Source organism: Manis javanica, chromosome 7, assembly GCF_040802235.1.
Source record: "Manis javanica isolate MJ-LG chromosome 7, MJ_LKY, whole genome shotgun sequence".
In the NCBI taxonomy this organism is placed as follows: Eukaryota; Metazoa; Chordata; class Mammalia; order Pholidota; family Manidae; genus Manis; species Manis javanica.
The window spans coordinates 15,529,936-15,547,293 of NC_133162.1; the positions used below are offsets into that span (position 1 = coordinate 15,529,936).

The following is a 17,358-nucleotide window of genomic DNA, read 5'->3' on the forward strand; positions in this document are numbered from 1 at the left end:
TCATTATGAAATGTACCTCTTTATCTTATTATAACATTTTTAGTTTATTTTGTCTGACGTTAGTGTAGCCAGTCCTGTTTTCTCATGATTGTTATTTGCATGATACATCTTTTTCCATCCCTTTACTTTCAGTTTATTTGTATCTTTGAATCTCAAGCACCACTTATAGACAGCATATTGTTTTTTATTCTAGTCTGACGATCTCTGCCTTTTGATAATGATAATCCACTCTCATTTAATATTATTATTGGCAGTGGATGTGTTCCTACCTTTTTTTGGTTTTCTATAGATCTCAAGTCTATTTTGTTCTGTTCCTCTTTTCTGCCTCCTTTGTATTAAGCAAATATTTAACATTTAAATTTCTTTCATGATATTTTCACTATATTTTTTGTATTTTTTCCTTAGTGATTGTTCTAGAGTATACCATATACATCTTACCAGAATCTGCTTAAGATTTAACTTAATTCTAATGAGATTTAGAAACATTGTTAGCATTTACTTTTAATTTCTGTGGTTGAAGAAATTCTTTATGTTCATTTACATTGTATTTATTTGAGGTAATGGTGATCATTTTGATATACTTGTAAAAATAATCTGGCAATAATTTTCCTTACAGTTAGAATCAAGAATAGAAGAACTTAGTAAAGAAGTTAAAGTTTCCAAAGATAAACTAGTAGCTCAAGACTTTGCAGCTAAAAATGCAATTCAGCAGTTACACAAAGAGATGGCCCATCGGATGGAACAGGTATTTTTCAAGTCATTAACTTTATACTCTTATGACTCTTTTGTGTTTTTTAAAGTAAAGTAACCCTTTTAGACTATTTTGGTTATCAGTGATATATTAAGAATTGGTAATTTTATTTATATAAAAATATATTTTTTAAATGTTAATATAAACTACATGTTAATTAGAAAAAAAATTTAATAAAGGAAGTACAGTTGACCCTTGGACAACTTAGGGGTTTGGGGCAATAAACAGTTTCAAACTATGTAGCTGAAAATCCACATGCAGCTTTTGACTTCCCAAAAATTTAACTACTAATAGCCTACTATTGGCTGGAAGCCTTACCAAAAACATAAGCAGTCAATTAACATGTATTTTGTATGTTATATGTAGTATTTTCTGTATTTGTAAAATGAAGTAAGCTAGAGAAAAGAAGATATTTTTTCAAATTGTCGTAAATCTTCAAAAAGTTTTCCAAAATATTTATTGAAAAAAATTTGTGTTTAAATGGACCCATGCAATTCCACCCTATTTTGTTCAAGGGTCAGCTGTACATAGAATAAAAAATGCAAGTCCCCCTTCATCTGTACTTCTCCTTTCTTGCCTCCAATCCCTTTGTATCCTATTCCTTGTTCCACAGCTAGTCCATTGATGTTTTGGTATCTATCTTACCACACGTGCTGATTATATATAACATAAACTTTATCCTAGTTGATTGGAATCTTACTGTACATCTTTTTTTCCTACTTAATTCATTATCTTGGTAATCTTTTTGAGTTGGTATATATGGATTTCAGAAGAGGTCATTTTAATCAGTGCTTTTGTATTATTATTGCCTGAACTCCTTAGAGATGGGATCTTAGTTGTCTTACTTTTGTATCCACAAAACCTAGCACAATGCCTGACTAAAGGTCTTCACAGTGAATTGAATCAGAAAGGGTAAACTGACTGCTTACACTGTGAGATAGATCCTGTGCTTTTTGCCCTGAAGCTACTATCATAGGAAGAACTTCAGGAAACATGATCCTCAACTGTTATTCTGTGTTTCTTTACAATGTGGTGATCCTTCGCATTAGAAATACTATATATGTAAAACCTATACTGTCAGTTCACAAACCTTCTGTAGTGATTGAAGGGAAATGTAGAGGATAAGACCTTACGAAGTTGTTGGTTTTAGTAGATCCAAACCTAACTGATGATAAGTATTATTAATAAGCTTTGAAAAAATATATATTCTTTGGAGCTTATTATATTTTAATAAACAAAACTATATTTAAAAAGCAAAATAGTAGTTAGATATTCACAGTAACAGTTGAAACAGTAAAAAAATGCATCTTCTTCTAAACCTTTCTTTTCCCATATCCCCGTTTTCTAGAGGCAACCTTGATGCTGGTTTCCTGTATAACCTTCCCAAAATGTTTGTTTATAGACACGCATGTTTATATTACCTTTCTTCCTACCATTTCTTCCCCTCTTTTAACAAATGGTAACATAGCTGCACTCACTGCTCTGTAACTGTTTCCTCCCTTAGTTTGAACAATGTTGGTGAAGTTAATAATAGTAATTAATATACTGAGTTTTAGCTGTGTGCCAAGTCACATTCAAAACACTTTACAACTTATTTAATCTTCACAATAATCCTAAAGCGGGTAATAAGTAGATCTTGGAGATTTTTCCATTTAATTATTTATAGATCTGTTTCATTCCTTTTTGCCCTTAACTTTTTCATTTGATAATTTTCAAGCTGTAGAAAAGGTGAAGGAATAGTGGAGTGATTGCTTGTTTACCTTTCACTTAGACTCACCAAACCTGGTAATTTTTATTTAGGAATAGATCCCAGCCTGAGTGTGCACATGTTTATTATACACATACACACTCTCCTCAGTTTAATTTTCCAGCTTGTGATTTCTCCCTTTCTCAGACTAGATAGGTAGAACGAATTTAAATTTGAGCTTACAAAAAGATAGAGTTATATTAGAAATTCTCAGGAACTTTATAACATACCCCTCCATCCCCCCATGGCCTAGAATTGGTAAATGTCCATAGAACATGGTTTCAGCTATAGCATAACATCCTGAATTCATGCAACTTGTAGATTTTTTTTTTGCCTCTGGGATTTCCCATCCTTTCTTAAGAGCTCAACTGTGCATTTAAAAAAATGTTGTATTTTATCTAAAATTTTTTTCTATTTTGAATGGGGAGGGGGTTATCTGCCATATTTCGAGAAGCAGAACTGCTTATGTTTTATCTTAATTTAGCTGGCTGTTGTTCCCTGTTGATCATCTTTTTCATGCTTCCTTTATTATCATTCAGGTCAATGACACACATCTTAAACAGGTCAAGTCCTAAGACTTACTGTATCTTCTTCCTTTATCTGTGCCATAAATGGACTGACTCTATATAGAAGCTTAAGTAGTAGTTACTGTATTACCTTGTTTAATACTCCCAATAGTCCTGTAAAATAGGTGCTGCTATTAGCTGTGTTTGGATCTATGATCAGAACTTTTTCAGCACCCAGGTTATTCATTTGCAGCTGAACCACAGACAGGCTTTTTGCATAACAGGACGTTCTGTGTACGTTCAGTGCTGTAATCAAGAACCTCTTAATATTTTTGCCTTATCTGTTAATTAATTGTCTTTTTTTCTGATTTTCTGCTTCTCATCTCAATTTCAGTGAACTTTTCATGCTCAGCTGCCACCAGTTATGTTACTAAAATACACATTTAGTAAAAGGTTCTGATATATAAAATCCTTTGGCTTCCATTGCCTATAGGATAAAATCTCAAGTTATTGGATAAAAATCTCAACATGGCAAGAGAAGCCCTTCTTCCTTTTAAGAATTAGCCCTTTCTTCCTAATCTCTGTTTATTTCATAATACTTCCTCCCCACTCCAACACCAAATTTAACCTCTACAAAATGACTTGATAGCCTCTAAATATATTGTAATATTTTATACTTCTAGGCATTTGCATATGATAATCACCTTACCTTGAGTTCCTTTTCTTGACTAACCCCTTGTCTTTTGAGCCTTACTTAAGCTTCAACATTTAGCTCAAGTATACCATCTTTAACCCTTCATGCCAACTCTTCCAGGGAGATGTTAGTATTTTTGTTATTTCGAAGAAACTTGTACATTCATCCACCAAAAATTATTATTTTAATAAATTTTATTGTACTGGTTTGTATGTCATTCATACCGGGTAGTGAGCTCTTCCAGGAGGGAAGCCATTACTTACTCCTCTTTATATTCCCAAAAATTCATACATTATCTGAGCATTAAGTTACCATGAAATCAGATTTCTTTTAAAGTTGACGTGACCATTAATTGCCTTTTCCATGTACAGTTATTCAGTTATCTAAAAATCTAACTAATTCTCCTAGCCAGGTTCAGCACAATTTTCTCAATACCTCTCCACAAATGTATTGTCAAATCCTCAGTGATCTCTGAAATCCCTACTTAAGTGTTCCCCTTGAAAATTAACAGGCTACTTCAGTGGGGAAAAAGTCCCAATTAGATGATTTTTTAAAATATTTATATAAATACAGTGATCTGAATGCTTACAAGATTTATCAGTTGTACTAGAAGCTAATAAACTCTTGTCCAGTCACTTTGCATCAGAGCAGAGGAGCTTTTTCTACATTCTCTTAAAACTATACCTTCTTCAATTCAGTTACAGTATCAGTTGACACTTACCACTAGATGCCATTGAAAAATTCCTAGTTTAAGGTTCTGTCTTCTATAAAATAAATGTGCTCCATCATATTTAAGAACTATGAATTTACTTAACTGAAGGGTTACTCATAGAAGTTTGTATTATATGAAATTTCAGAATATAGAGAACTTGCCTATACTAATAGAGAATTTTAAATGAGTCTATAGATGTCACACTTAATCCAATTAGGTATTTCTTATTAAGTGCTATATACTTTAGAAAGCTTTTCATATATAAGAAATCAAATGATCATTGATTAGCACATGGCACTTCCTTTTTGTGAGGTTGCTAAGATTATAGATTTTAGAAATTGTCAGCCATACAAGTCAGGGTCCTGGCAGAAAACAAACTGGTGACTTAAGGAGAATAATAAAAAGACTCTTCTGAAAAGTATGGGCAAGGTTTAGGGAGCTCTACAAGGAAAAATGTAGGATCCTGAGACTGCTGGAGGAGCTAGTATCATTCTTTGGGCTAAAGGAATAGGGAGAGGAAGCAGAAAGTACAACCCAGAAAAGGTGGCTCCATTGAGAGGGCACCTCACAGCAGTGGCCTTCAGTTGGCCTGTGGTGATCCTGGAGGAGGCAGATTGCACCCTGTGCCTTCCTTCCTGATCTTTGACTCGTGCCTCCTGTTGGCTGAACCCAGCTGAAAGTATGAGGGCAAGGAGACTTGTTGGTGTGGTCCATGGTGGTCATCTTCCTGCAGCACAGTGTGGAGTAGGGATGAGTGGAAAAGTGGATCTGAAGGAGTAAACAGAAAACAGCCCACCATGTCAGCCAAAGTAAAAGGAGTAGCAAAGGGTTAAAGCAAATATTAGTGATACTAACCTTTTTGTGTGTCATTTCTCTATAATTTTGAATTTTTCCTTTCATTTAAAAATTCTGTGACCCATTTCCTTGGACTGTTGTGCAAAACCAAAAAATATATTGGTAATAATTATAGGGAAATAATATTTCATTTTTATTTGAAAAAATGTTTTTTGTTAAAGCTAGATATTTTTTTCAAAGGCCAACAAGAAATGTGAAGAGGCTCGCCAGGAAAAAGAAGTAATGGTAATGAAGTATGTAAGAGGTGAGAAGGAATCATTAGACCTTCGAAAGCAAAAAGAGACTCTTGAAAGAAAACTTAGAGATGCAAATAAAGAATCTGAGAAAAACACAATTAAAATTAAACAGCTTTCTCAGGAGAAAGGACGCTTGCACCAGCTATATGAAATGAAGGTATAACTTGTACTGTTGTACCTTATTTGAAATGTATTCTCTTTCTTTTTCCTTACTTAATCAAATAATCATAACATGGTTAAACCACTATTAAAAATAAAGTTGTTTTTATTAGTTTACCTTCAAAGAATATGAATGCTTTAGTAATTCCAGTGTCTTGTTACCTGTCTGCAAAAAGATTTGGCTGAAAAAAGATGACATAATGACACATATTGTTCATTAAATAATTTTTCTTGACAGATCTTTTTAAAAACTTCATTTAAAATCTGTGTGTTGAAGAAATGAGATTCTGCCTAAAAGGAAGATTTTATTTTAGGAACATATGTTCACCAAAGTGTCAAAATGTGAATTTTTTGAGCTAGAAGTATAATTTATAGTGTTATTTTTTAGATAGAAATATGATTTATAATATTAATGTAATACTTATTCATCATAGAATACAATTTATATTTTTTTGCAGAAAACATGTTCTTAGATGCTGTCCAAGGACATTTAATTACTGAGTGATTTAGAGCCATTGCTGTTAACTAGCAGCCTCATGGCATGGTCTTGTTTCCAGTGGATTATCATTTCTTAGTGGTGAATGTTACTTTTTTATTAATTAACTTTCAGTTCAGCAGTGCTGTCATTGTTCTCAGGAATTCTGGCAAAACCAATTTAATCTGTATTTCACCTTCGTGCGAGTCAGTTGAGAGGACTCATAATGGTATACTTGTTCTTACAACATATCTAGTTGGTTAAAATATAAATGTTAATCATCTTATATCTATTAATTGGATTTAGGATGTTATTGCCCTCATGATTTGAATTTTGAATCAGTTTTATGGCTTGTAAGCCAGCCATAGTATGGTAGCTTCAGAATTATTGTGCTATTGCACTGGTAATTTTGAGGAGGTATGAAAGATGCATAAATACTGGTTATTGATTATTTAAATGAAAAATATGACCTAGTGATATTATTTTAGGAAGCTGAAACTACTAGACTCATCAGAGAAATAGACAAATTAAAGGAAGATAACAACTCTCACATCATTAAAGTGAAATGGGCACAAAATAAATTAAAAGCAGAAATGGATTTACACAAGGTAAGTACTGTAATACAGTGAAAATATTACTAGAATCAGTTTTAAAAGAAAATGCAGTAATAGTGACTGAGGCATAAAGCTTAATTTAGTGACTCCTGTAGGATAGGTTGGGCCTGAATATTTGTTGATTGTGAAAAGACTTAGATGAACATACTAAATTGGACAGAATGTTAAATTTTGTCATTCATTGCTTACACCCCAAATTGATTTTGTTCTTTAAGCATTTTTTATACTACATTTTATGTTAATCATTGTCAGAAATTTAGAGAAAAGAGGAGAATGTAGATTATCACAATTGAAAGTAAACTCTGGAAATTAAAAAAAATTATAGTGACACTAAATTTCTTAAATTTAAATTCTTATTTAAATGTAAATATAATAAAGATTTTAAGAATGATGATCTGTTGATGAATATAATTCCATTGGAATTGTGCTTACTGAGTATAATTTTGTTAAAAAATTAATGTAATGAAAAGTGATTATAAAGGCTGTTACCTGATATAATTTTAAATACCAATTGAACCGACGTAAGAGGTAATAAAAATCTGATGATAGAATGTTAAGTCAAAAAACAGCTCTGAAATATGATTTAAATAGGTGAGCAATGTTATTTATAATAATGTTGAGGTTTCCAAAAATAGGGTTAATTATATTTAAAACTGTAATCATGGGTTATCTCATTAAGTAATTCTAAGACAGAATTGTTAATAACTTTTGGATATTTGTATATAATGCTATCAGAAAACTGTAAGGAGAGTTGTCTATGTCGATAGTGGTCAAAGGTAGGCTAGAGAATGGTGGGTTTCTCTCAAGTTCTGAGCTAACTGCTGATCAGTGTGTGAGTGTTGGGAGACTACAGACGCAGAGAAAGAACTGCCAGAAACAAGTAGGGGCAACAGTCCTTAGAGCTCACATAGGGCTACAAACCATTTAAACATTTCCCTTTGCTTTGTAACACAGAATGAGGAATTAAAATTTCAAATCCTGAAGCATGATAATGATTTATAAGTACCTGAGTTGATTCAAGATCTGCACACAATGTCTATCTTATGTCTTAAGATGTCGTATCTAATACCTGTAGCTCTTTCCTCATCTGCATTTCTAAGAGACAGGTCCTAAAATTTATTAGAATACTAGCATTGAAGAATAAAAGACTAGTCAGGTCTTCTGTGAGCCAAATATGTCCAAAGAATAGGTGATAACAGACAGTTAATGACAGTTTTCAGGTCAGATGAAACCAGATAGTCTGTAAGTAGGCTAGAGAAATTGTTTAAGGGTTATGAGATAGGGTTTCATAGTGTAGATTGCTAGAAAATGAAAATAACAAGCATATTGACCCAGTGTGTGGAAATTGTAAATTTATGAATTCTTTTAAGACATTAATCAGCAAGATGAGCAAGCATGTTACTGTGTCTTCCTCTGTGCACAACACTGGATTAAATAATATGGATATAAAAGCCATAGAAGACAAAGTAGTTGCTTTCAAAGATTGTCCGGATTGGGATCCTGGTTACGTGTGTGTGCGCACGCGCGCACGTACTGGATGTGAGAGGAAGTCTCTGGATCAAAAGATGAGACAGTTACAGGCTAGGCAGTGTAGGCTACCTCTTAAGATGTGAGTAAGAGCCAGGAGGACTCTTAGCAAATTTTTCTCCAGGCACTCTTTCCAGTTTCTAGTTCCTGCCAACCAAGGACCTTGGTATTAATACCGGAGTGCTAGAGGTCACTTGATTGACTGTGGTAATTAACTTCCAATCAGCCCTTGAGAATATATTCCAAGAACTTAGGTCTTAGACTAAGTAGACTGGACACCATGATGATCAATAGAATCATCAGTAGGGTCGAACAATAGAAATGGTTTCTTTTGTCCCCATCCCTTAACTCCCTCAGAGGTTAACCTGAAACTGTTTAACACCTAGCCTCTGAAACCAGAAGCCTTTTGAGTATAGTATTTCATGTACTTGTTTACCTGCCTGGTTGCTACCTGTTTATCTGGATAGCATATTTACTGAATATTATGCTCTTAGGTCCTAGAGATCTTTGTACTCACTTTAATATTTTTGGAGCAGTAGATTTGGCTAGCAACAAATGTGGCAGAGATCTTTGTAGACCTCCTGGGTGTTTGAGTGTGCTGGGTGCCTGCCAGACATTTTTGCTTCTGAGACAACCGGTAAAGTGGAATCTTGGGCATCCGGGCACCATCTAGACCAGCAGGGCATGAGAGGCTATAATGTACTGCAGACCTGATGTGGAACTAGGGGTTGGCGTGTTTGATAGTGTGTTCCATTGACAAGACTGCCACATACTACACTTTTCTTCCAGGGTTATCATGTTGTCAATGATAGCCTCATTCTTAAAAGGTTTACCTTTAAGGCCCACTAGCAATTAGATGCTATGGCTCATTTTTAATTAGCTTTGCTATTATCGTACTTAGTAAAACTATATTCTATGCTCTGTTCTATAGTCTACACTTTATTCTATTCTGTAACTATATTGTGTTATGGGGTAAGAGTCCAGATTTAATCCTCCCACCTTAAACTAAAAAAAAAACAAAAACAAAATAAGTGAAATATAGCTTTTTAGACTTAGGACAACACAGGCAGCATAGGACAATGGTCCCTGAGAGAAGGGGAAAAGCAAGATGTAATACATGGAAAATTTCAAGGTTGCAGCAAAAGGAAAGGAATCCAAACAGATCCCAGTCTCCCTGAATTGAGGAGACAGGATTTTGAAGTATGGAGAGCAGGGCTGAGTACCAGAGAAGAGAAAGATGCGGAGATGTTCCCCTCAATTCCTCATTGATCTCACTATGGATCAGTATGTGTGTGTGAGAAAGCTACAGAGGTGGAGAAAGAACTGCCAGAAAGGAGCAGGGGCAACAGTTCCTAGAGTCACACAGGACTAGGAACTGTTCATGTTCCCACCAGCTAAGAGAAAGCCCCCTTATACACAGAGCATTGAGTGGTCTTCAGAAGGGTGTTTCTTTAGCAGTGGGGACTAATTAGCCTTACTAAAGTCTGTTATGGACCTAACAAAGCTTTGAAGAAAGCTTCAAATCAAATTACTATGTTTCAAATAACTATGTCCTAGAAGAAAGCCCAAAAATATTTAAATGAGTACAAAATCTCCAAGACCTAAGAGCATAAAATTCACAGTGTCTAGTATTCAGTAAATAATTACCAGACATGCAAAAAAGCAGGAAAATATAGCCTGTAATGAGAAGAAAAGAACCAATCAATAGAAAAGCCAGAAGTGATGTAGCTGATAGAAGTAGTAGACAAGGATATTAAAAGTTATTATAAATCCACTCCATATATTCAAGAAGATGTATATTAGGAAGAGATATGGAACATATAAAAAAGGCCAAATTGATATACTGTCTGAGATAAAAAAATATATTGGATGGGATTAACAGAAGATTAGACATTATAGAAGGCAAGATTAGTGAATTTGAAAAACATATATGAAAACATAGGAGTAAAAAACCATATGCTAGTGACTCCCAGATTGATAACTTCCACTCAGAATTCCAGATTCATGTGTTCCAGTGACTTCCTGACATCTGACATGTTGGATGATTTATAGGCATTTTAAACTGAACATGCTTAAACTTGAGTGGATCATGTGCCCCTTCCCTCCATTGCTTCCCCATCTTGATAAATGGCAATTCGTCCTTTTAGTTACTTAGGCCAAAACCTGGATACATCCATGAATTCCTAGTCACCTATCCAGCCTGTTAGCAAATCTTACCACCTTTTTCAAGTCTTCATCTTTTCAGTGGATCTCAGTGAGACTTTCCCTGGCTATTCTCTCTCAGCTTTCAACACCTCCCCTATACTTTGTCACATCCTTATTTTATCTTTATGGCTTAGCTTTTGTCACCATCTAATAAGACATTTTCACTTACATATTTTATTTATTGTCTGTTTTTACTACTGGCATCATCAGCTTTATGAGAGTAGAGATTTTGTCTGTTTTCTTATATTACTATTTCTCCAGAGCATAGAATAGAGCCTGAGTACATAGTGGGTGCTCAGTGAATACTGAATGAATGACACATAGTACCTAAACCAAAACATATTTAATGTGATTCTCAGTGTTCTTTTATTCAGTGATTAAACTTTTTAATAAATATTTGGCATATACAAATATCTCAGTTGCTATTTTTTGAGTGAATAAAGTGAATAACAACTATGTGCCAGGCTGAAAAAAAAAAGGAAAAGTTTCTCTCTTTTCCCTTATTCCCCTATTTTTTTGAGTAAATATTTTTAAAAAACCAGTATTTGAAAGTCTCCAAATATTTATATTTTTTAAGTTTTACTGAGTTTTAATAAAAATCAAATTACCAAAAGGCTGGCAACTTAAAAGTATATATCTAGGTACTTCACTGTATGGTAGATTGAGCCACAAAATGACATAAAAGAATCAGTATATGAAGATAGATACAATTTAGTTCAAGAAATGAAAGACATTCCAAGTATAGGAGCAATAAGAAAAAAGGGAGATGAGTATTTGGTGTTTGGGAAGACCAACCTAACTAGAGCAGAAGGCTTATATTAATTAGATATTCATTCTTTAATTCCATAAACATTACTTGAACAATTAATGTGTTGCAAGTACTGAGCTAGGTGTTGTCTAAAAGCTGTATCCCCCTTGGGAGGGAATGTAAGCTGCATTACAGAGTATCAACTCTTGTAACCTAGAGATGCCCTGAACTCCCTCTGTGGGAAGACAGAATAGCAGTGTCTACCTCTTCCTGAGGAGGAAGTGATACCTGAACTGGCATTTGAAATGCCCAAACTGTGGGACTGGAGGGGCTACTCTGGAGAATTTTGGAGAAAGAGTTGCAGGGAAGGGATGTATCTTCGAAAACCACCACAGGAGGTAGAAAGACATTTAAGAGTCAGAGAAGGCAACAACAAAGAGAGGAAAAACAGAAGTATATTGTCTTGTAATGGAAACAGGAAGGATATTCAGAGTCAGGAGTAGTCATAAGCAGGTAAGTAAAAAAGAGAAGATGTAATTGGATTCGATGAGGGAGTAGTCCTCGCAAACCTTTAGAACTGTTACTTGTAAGAGAGTGGTTAGGAACAGAGACCCAATCGCAGCGGTTTATTAAAGAGTATGATAAAGGGCTCTGATAAACAGCCAGATGAAATACATAGGGCAAGGTCTGGGTGGGTCCCAAGCACAGGAGCATCTGTCCTTGTAGGGTCAGGGTGAGTCACCCTCCCAGTGTGGTTGTATTCGCCAGCCTGGAAGCTCTCCAAACACCATACTTCTGGAATTTTATAGATGCTTCCTTATGTAGGCACGATCAGTCATTAACTTCATTTTCAGCCCTTCTCCCCTCTCAAGAGAATGGGAGGCAGGGCTGGAAATTCCAAACTTCTAATCATGACTTGGTCTTCCTGGGACTACCCCTCATCCAGAAGCCCACACAGAGTTGCCTCATTAGAAGGAGAGACTCCTCTCACCCAGGGAATTATAAGATAGTGAGGAATTCTGTGTCTGGAACGGATGTTAAAGACCAATGTTAAAACAAATGCTCCCAATATTCTTATCACTTAGGAAATTACATGGGGTTTCAGGCGCTCTGTGTTAGAAACCAGGGGTAGAGATCAATTTTTATTTCTATTATCTCAAATATTTTTGTCAATGCAGGAAACCAAAGATAAACTCAAAGAAACAACAACAAAGTTAACTCAAGCAAAGGAAGAAGCAGATCAGATACGGAAAAATTGTCAGGATATGATAAAAACATACCAGGTATGCATAATTTTCCAATAGATGAGTAATAAATTACACCAAATACTCTTGTTTCATTAAATTTTTGTATCTGCTATATTTGAAGTGTGGAATGGATTTGGCAGGGCAGGTAAATAAAATACAGATGATTTCCTATGTAAATACTTGCACCTTAAATCGAGAAGTTTTTAACAAAGTAAAAACACTATAAACTATCACAATGAAAAGTATAAGGAAATGTGTAAGTTAAAAAAAAAACACTGAATTATGTTACATATCTTGAGTATGCTACTCTTGTGCAAAATTGGCATATTTAAAATCTTTGAAGTCATATATAGATATATAAGCTATGTATTTCAAGTTAGTAAACTTAATTGCAAAAGGCTTCTTCACTTTTCAAAGTATAAAACTTTAAAGATTAAGTGGTACTTTGTTTCCTTTCCATTAGGAGTCAGAAGAAATTAAATCAAATGAGCTTGATGCCAAGCTTAGAGTCACAAAAGGGGAACTTGAAAAACAAATGCAAGAAAAATCTGACCAGCTAGAGGTGAGCAGCTTTACTCTTGTAGTCCTTAGACTGTGTAATAAATACAGGAGAGAAATAGTGAGTACTCTTGTCATCTGCTTATAAGGCCTTTTGGAAGGAACAGGCAATAAATATGAGATCTAGTTTGATATGTAATGATTTATAGTTTCTTTTAAACTTTTTAAAAGATGCATCATGCCAAAATAAAAGAACTGGAAGATCTGAAGAGGACGTTTAAGGAGGGCATGGACGAGCTACGAACGTTAAGAACAAAGGTAATTAGATCTTTTGTCATGACTCCAAAGGAAAGGTAGATAGATACCTTTAATTTTGAACTCAATCTGAATTTTTTTTTAATGCTCTGAAAGGATAGTTACATAGAAAGTCAAATAAAAGAACTCAGAAGATTATAATATCAATTCTCTGGCAACAAAATTGACTCTTGTTGAAATGAAAATATCTTCTGCTTCAAATCCCTTTGAAGTATTTGCCAAACATTCCTGTTTTACACACATTTGGTCTATCTATAACTTAGCCTTCCTTGGGCCTCTGTTCTAAGGCAGTCTTATCAGCAATTAATTAGAAAAATAGTTGGGCTTTAGAAATGTGAATGTAGAAAATAACAGAAAGACTTTGCATTTTTCTAACAATCTATTAAATCCTTTCCATTAATTAAAGGCCTTTCCAAGCCTTTAATATGAATGTGAAATATTATCAGTGTACATCATTGATTTATTTAGAAATAGGCCTTTAGGTAACTTTAAAGAACTTAAGTTCTGTTAACTTGTAATCATGTAGTAATTTTCAAAGTTTCTTTCATGTACCCCTCTATTTGTTCTTCATGCCAATTCTTGGAAGTAGTTAGGGAAGGTATATCCTCTTGTCAGGCGAGGAAAAAGAGATGCAGCAACAATGAAGTGACATGCTAAATCCCCTGTGACTAAATACGAGAAACCAGAGACCGAAACCCAGGACTGTTAACTTCCCCTTGTACTTTCTTCTCTTAATTAATATTGCTTCAGCATTCAGCTTGGATTATTAATATATCACTACTATCTGAAATAGTTAATAAGGAACAAGAAAATATTGTTTGTAGTTTAACTTGGTTATGATTATTTGATAGGTGAAGTGTCTAGAAGATGAACGATTAAGGACAGAAGATGAATTATCAAAATACAAGGAAATCATTAATCGCCAAAAAGCTGAAATTCAGAATTTACTGGACAAAGTGAAAATTGTAGATCAAATACAGGAGCAGCATCAGAGGTATAAAATGAGCAAGTTCTGTTTGTGTTGATCCATGGGCTTTTAAATTCTATCTCAGATTTCTATTTTTAAATGTAATTATTGCATTAAATGAGAATAATTTTACTAGGTAAAAAGTTTTTAATTCCTGTCTCCTTTTGAACTTTTTTGGATTATCTTTGAAGTTCCTATCATGGCTTCTAAAAATCAAAGTTTATATTCGCTAAACATTGGCATGGTTCTTTATCCATTCCTTAACTTTCAAATTGTTACTTATGCACAGAACTTTTTCTTCTAAAAGGTAGGTAAGTCTATCTATATCTTTGCATATAGGTAGCTTGAGGTCAGGAGCTGGCGTTATTCCTTGGCTTTTTATAAAACCCATTAGGTAAAATCAACCTCTTACCTGGCAGTGCCTGGATTCAGGTTGAATGCAAGGATCTTCTTTTTCATAACTTAACCAAGACCCAAGCTGCTGACTATTGCTTAAGAAATCTTCACCATCATCCAGATTGAGGCTGCTGTAAAGTCATGGTTAACAGCCTCAACTGGGAATGTTAGTATACCTCCAATTCTGCCATGTGTCCTTGGAGCCTTTTCCCTCCCTTCTTAGTATCTCTTCCAACCTTACTGCATTCTTCATACTTCTGGTCTTTTCCCTCACATCCATATTCAGTCTTGACAGGTGATTACCTCTTGCTTTACAGAAAAAATGGGAGTGCTCAGGTAACAGTTCTCTCAACCTCTTGTTATCCTATGAATTTGCCTTCATCTGCAACAGTTCTTTCTTTTATTATGGAAAAAACGTTCCTGTTCCTCTCTGAATCTAATTGTTCTCCCTACTTATACTGTAGATCCCATGTTCTTCTGCCATTTCAGGATCTTTCTTGATTATTCCTTCTTTATCCCTTGTCTCTTACCTCTCTCTTTCTACTGACTTTTTTCTCTTCTACATTTATTATATCATAAAAACATTAAAACTCCTATGACGTTTCCCTACCTTTCTCCTGTCTTTCACAACCAAACATCGTAATATAATCATCTATACTCATCCTCCATTTCTTGACTTCCTTTGTTCTATTCCTATCTACTTCATTCTAGCTTCTACCCCAACATTCCTTTAAAAACTGCTAAACTTCTCCGTAAATCTAGTAGACACTTCTCAGGCTCACCTTGCTTGAGTTCGGTATTAACGCCACTAAGCATATTACCTCTTAACACTTTGCTCCTTGGCTTTATTTCATCATGCTCTCCTGGTGTTCCTCCCCACTTTTCAGCCATTCCTTTTCTTAGTCTCCTTGGCAGTCTTCTTTTTGTCATAAAACTCTATTTTGTTCTTTCTTAATTAAAATCACCCATGGGTGAGCCTAACTGTTCTATAGTACGCTGCAAAACCTTCAAATCATTATCTTCAGTCCTTTTTGCTGAGTTCCAGACACAGAAGTATCTAAGAGCCCTCAGACTTTAATGTGTCCACAATGGAATCATTGATCCTGCCCACAGATAACGCTGCTCTGGTGTTCCGGAGATGATGAGTGTGGCATCCACGTGATATCCCGTCCCAGGAACCTGAGGGCCTTTGCTGGCTCTTCTTTCCCTGTTGCACATCTAACTGGTCATAAAGTATTGTTGATGCTAACTAATGTCTTTCAAGTGTATTTACTTTTTATCCCCACTGCTGCTGCAGTCATCCAAGCTATTAAATCTCTGATCCGGGAAACTGGCACAGCTTCTAAACTGGTTTTTTTTTTTTTTTTTTTTTTTTTTGCTTACGTACCTTTTAATCCATTTCCCACTTTGTGGTTACTATAATTATTTTGAAAAGGAAATCTCAAAACCTTTCAGTGATTTCCCATTGCCTCAAGAATTGCCTAGTGAGTTCAGATGCCTTAGCGTGACTGGGAAGATCCTTAGTGGCCTGGCTTCTCCCTTGCATCTTCTCCCCATCTTTCCCTCTTGTGCTTCAGCAGTAGTTAACAAATGTTAGCAAGTTAACATTTAGTAGTTAACAAATCAACAAATGTTGATTGATTGTCTTCTACGTGCCCGGCTGCATATGTGTGCTAAGGATGTCATGCAGTCTTTATCCTCATCAATACTGAACGTCTGTCAGTAACAAGAAGTCATTCTCTTGTTCCCTTCCCAGCGTCAGCACATACTGTTTCCTCTGCCTGGAACATATTTTGTGCTCCCACTCACTTGTATTTTTCCCTTAGGAATTACTGAACTATGGCCCATGATCCAAATCCAGCCCACTGCCCCTCTTTGTAAATATCATTGTTTGTTTGTATTTTTGGAAATAACCACTCTCTTTCCTTCATGTGTTGTCCATGGCTGCTTTCACATTACAGTGCAGTTGGACAGTTGCAACAAAGGCCGTAAGCCCTGAGCCTTTCACAAGGAAAGTTTGCTAACTCTTTAAGTTTTAGTTTAAGCATCACTTACACATTAGGTGACCTGCTCTGTGCTTTCACCATCATCGAAAATGTTTTATCACAATCATATAATTTCCCTACTTGACTGAAAGCTCTTTGAAAGCAGGGACCATGTTAGTCTTGCTCACAGGTCTTCCCACTCTTAGTTCCTAGCATAGATCAGGCATTCAGAAAACTCCAGATAAAAATTTGGATGAATGAATAAAAGTACCCTATAAAGCATTTCATTTGACAAAAAGTCCCAAACCATTAATTTAATGTCCTTTAACTTTTTTTAATAGTTTATTTATTTTTTCTTAAATATAAACTTTGTTTTTTAGAGGTAAACAAGAAATTGAAAATTTGAAGGAAGAAGTGGAAAGTCTTAATTCTTTGATTAATGACCTACAAAAAGACATCGAAGGCAGTAGGAAAAGAGAATCTGAGCTACTACTGTTTACAGAAAAGCTCACTAGTAAGAATGCACAACTTCAGTCTGAATCCAATTCTTTGCAGTCACAATTTGATAAACTGTCTTGTAGTGAAAGTCAGTTACAAAGCCAGTGTGAGCAAATGAAACAGATGAATATTAATTTGGTAAGTATGAATGTACATTTACTTTTAAAGCAACATACAAGAAACACATACTGAATTGCCCTAATAGCATAAACTTAGTGGTAGT

At 34.9% G+C, this 17,358-nt stretch overlaps 1 protein-coding gene across 2 annotated transcripts in view; it reads left to right on the forward strand.

Annotated features, from left to right (window-relative positions):
- The window catches only part of CCDC186 (coiled-coil domain containing 186), a 54,643-nt gene that overhangs the window by 24,556 nt on the left and 12,729 nt on the right, over positions 1–17,358 (forward strand). For both annotated transcript variants that reach the window (XR_012133003.1, XM_037011382.2), the window contains exons 4-11: positions 617–745; positions 5,446–5,658; positions 6,624–6,743; positions 12,408–12,512; positions 12,940–13,038; positions 13,206–13,292; positions 14,141–14,283; positions 17,018–17,273. Coding sequence is in view for 1 of the 2 variants with exons in the window: in XM_037011382.2 (XP_036867277.2) it covers positions 617–745; positions 5,446–5,658; positions 6,624–6,743; positions 12,408–12,512; positions 12,940–13,038; positions 13,206–13,292; positions 14,141–14,283; positions 17,018–17,273 (1,152 nt within the window). In the remaining variant the exon portion in view is untranslated. The remainder of the gene's footprint in view (positions 1–616; positions 746–5,445; positions 5,659–6,623; positions 6,744–12,407; positions 12,513–12,939; positions 13,039–13,205; positions 13,293–14,140; positions 14,284–17,017; positions 17,274–17,358) is intronic.